Here is a 3,321-nt window from a genome sequence, read left to right on the forward strand (position 1 = left end):
ATATATACATGTGTAAATGTTTGGATGAGTTTATGTCATCGATAGATAATATTAGTTTCCATCCACACATGAAATATATATATATATATACGTGTGTAAATGTTTGGATGAGTTTATGTCATCGATAGGCAATATTAGTTTCCATCCACACATGAAATATAAATATATATATACGTGTGTAAATTTTTGGACGAGTTTATGTCATCGATAGGCAATATTAGTTTCCATCCACACATGAAATATATATATACGTGTGTAAATTTTTGGACGAGTTTATGTCATCGATAGGTAATATTAGTTTCCATCCACACATGAAATATATGTATATATATATACGTGTGTAAATGTTTGGATGAGTTTATGTCATCGATAGGTAATATTAGTTTCCATCCACACATGAAATTATAGAACAGATGGTTGGTGGAGAAAAAGCTAATGACAAAGAACTAAAAGAAAGAAGAGTAAAGAAAAGAAATTATGCTGAAAAAAAGATTAAGTGTATGAAAGGTTGGTGTTTTTCATAGTTTCTCGTCAGTAAAAGATGTATATTATGTGACAGTTTTGGTTTAAAAGTTGTGATTGTTGACATTGTTATTTATTCTAAATTCAAGGTTATACTCTCAAATTGTAATGTGTAGTTTATTTGGAATCACAATCATTTTAAGTTTTGAATAAATTAAATGACATCACCGAGTAAAAGTGATTAGTACACCCTTGTTCTGATTTTAGACACAAGTTGATTAAGTTGTAACTCTGTTTTCTTAAAGTTTGCCAATTTTATCGTAATATTAATATGGTAGATCTTTAGGATATTCATTTGTACTGTTAACACAACTTATACTACGTAAGCAGTTTTAAATAAACTAGACAACTAATTATTGAATAGTACTAAACATTGTGTCCTAATCTGGACACAGATTGGTTAAATTACATGTTTTATATTACTTTTTTTTTCAATATTTTATAATTTTCATTTGCACCTTATTCTTGTTGACATAGGTGTGTTAACAAGTCTAGGGTTTGAAATTTGATGCAGGCCAAGTGTGGTTCAGTGGTTAACATGCCAGACTGTGGGGTGAGGTTTCTTATCACCAAAAAATTAATAATAATTACACTCCACATTTTGTGGCTATGAATGTGTTATAAAAGTAACTGTCAAATCCCACTACTTGATCTGACAAGAGTTTATATTGGGAGGTGTTGAATAGCTGCCTTCCCTCTAGTCTATCAATTCACAATTATGGATGGCTAGCACAGATAACCATCATGTAGGTTTGTGCCAAATCAAACAGAACAAAAAAATGGACAAGGCATGATGCCACTGAACACAGCCTCCACTTTCAATTCTGGGTGCATTATAGAAGAGGCAGTGAAAGTTTATGGTAGTGGGTGCTACCAGCTGGCTAATGGCTATATCCGTGTACTATTCAGATTGAAAATTATAATTCCATAAATTAGCATATCAACATGTTCGGATACATGTACTTGTAGGAGGTTGTGTAAAATAAAGCTTTCCAAACATTAACAACAGATTTTTTTATTAGCATTCATGGAACATGTTGCGTTTTAAGTCATAAAGTCCAAAACCTTACAGTAGTTATGAATTTTTTCAAGGTCAGTGTTTACATGTTGTACTAAAAGTCATGTTAATATATTTACCAGCACTTCAGTTAAACATAGGAAAGTTTATTATTGGTGTCGTTCCCTAAGGTCGTGTTAATATATTTACCAGCACTTCAGTTAAACATAGGAAAGTTTATTATTGGTATCGTTCCCTAAGAAAAGTCATGTTAATATATTTACCAGCACTTCAGTTAAACATAGGAAAGTTTATTATTGGTATCGTTCCCTAAGAAAAGTCATGTTAATATATTTACCAGCACTTCAGTTAAACATAGGAAAGTTTATTATTGGTATCGTTTCCAAAATGTCGTGTTAATATATTTACCAGCACTTCAGTTAAACATAGGAAAGTTTATTATTGGTATCGTTCCCTAAGAAAAGTCATGTTAATATATTTACCAGCACTTCAGTTAAACATAGGAAAGTTTATTATTGGTATCGTTCCCTAAGTGTCGTGTATTTGTCTTTCAATTATAAACAAGTAAGAAAAGAAAAAAGTCCTTATTACAGCAATTTCTGTGGTGGCTAATGTTAGAGCCGATTATATAAAACTTTTATGGGGGTAGGAATTCATTATTTTTCAGTACGTAAAGACTATTGCTAATTTTTATCATTTCCCCCAAAATATTAATGTGTTATGTTTGCCTTCCTACCATTAAACCATATTTTATTTTACTGTTTACATGTACGTACTGGGGCAAAAGTTACTATACACACCTGGTGTATAAAGTCTAGAGATGGGTAGTGAAGAAAGATTTATTAGAAACACCAACAAATGCATAATAAAAGAAGCAATCTTTATTAAACCAACACCCTGGGGTACCAAGATACCTCTACTGATGTGTCATGTGATGTGTCATGTGACCCCTTTGTTCCATACTGTATATATGTATATAAAATAATCTATGGTTTCAGGTTACATGAGTTACAAGTAGCACAGTTACACTAGTTTTAACAGATGGGAACTGTGAATATAACCGTGAAACAAGAAGTTAGTAAAAGGAACCAGAAAGTAAAAGAAAGAGTATTTTATAAACGAATCACAGAAATCACAACACTTACAAACGTACTCTTTGATTATTTATAACATACGACACTTTTAACATTGTTTTAAGTAGTAACCAATGTGTTATCAAGTGTCTGAAATATCAGGTTCAGTTCTCTTTATACTTTCATTAGCTACCAGGTCATGTAATCACAGTTCAGTACAGGATGATTATTGGCTATTCACTATTTTGTAGTTCCTGCGTGTAGAGCGTCCCACTACTTCTGTGATGAGCTGTAACTGACAAACTAGTTCTGATTTTATAGTTGTATATCTCTTTGGTTCATAAACATACAGTATCTACGATCACTGTCTAAGTATAAAATGGAAGATATTAAGATCTTAATTAATATCTCCTTCGTAGGTAATACATTAACTTTTTTTTTTTATTCGTGACACCTTTAGCATAAATTTTTTTATCAAATATGATTTTTGTTGTGAGGAGAGGAAATCCACTGTACACTTTAAATAAAGGTCCAGAGAAATGGAAACAGTTACCTGATGATGACCACAGGAGCGGTCGAAAAATTGTAAAAAAGATAAATCAAAATAAACAATCCACTGAAAAGCTGTATCTTTGGACCTTTTATTCAAAATATGATATTGTCTTTATTGTTCAATATAAATGTATTGTCAACACTTAATATAATAAT

At 31.2% G+C, this 3,321-nt stretch overlaps 1 protein-coding gene across 1 annotated transcript in view; it reads left to right on the top strand.

Moving 5' to 3' along the window:
• The first annotated feature begins 400 nt into the window (after nucleotides 1-400).
• The window catches only part of LOC106477384 (kinesin-like protein KIF17), a 4,280-nt gene continuing 1,359 nt past the window's right edge, over nucleotides 401-3,321 (top strand). Inside the window, exon 1 of the mRNA XM_013937960.2 lies at nucleotides 401-507. Coding sequence (XP_013793414.2) covers nucleotides 414-507 — 94 coding nt within the window. The 5' untranslated portion in view covers nucleotides 401-413. The remainder of the gene's footprint in view (nucleotides 508-3,321) is intronic.

This window comes from Limulus polyphemus, unplaced genomic scaffold (assembly GCF_000517525.1).
Source record: "Limulus polyphemus unplaced genomic scaffold, Limulus_polyphemus-2.1.2 Scaffold14703, whole genome shotgun sequence".
In the NCBI taxonomy this organism is placed as follows: Eukaryota; Metazoa; Arthropoda; class Merostomata; order Xiphosura; family Limulidae; genus Limulus; species Limulus polyphemus.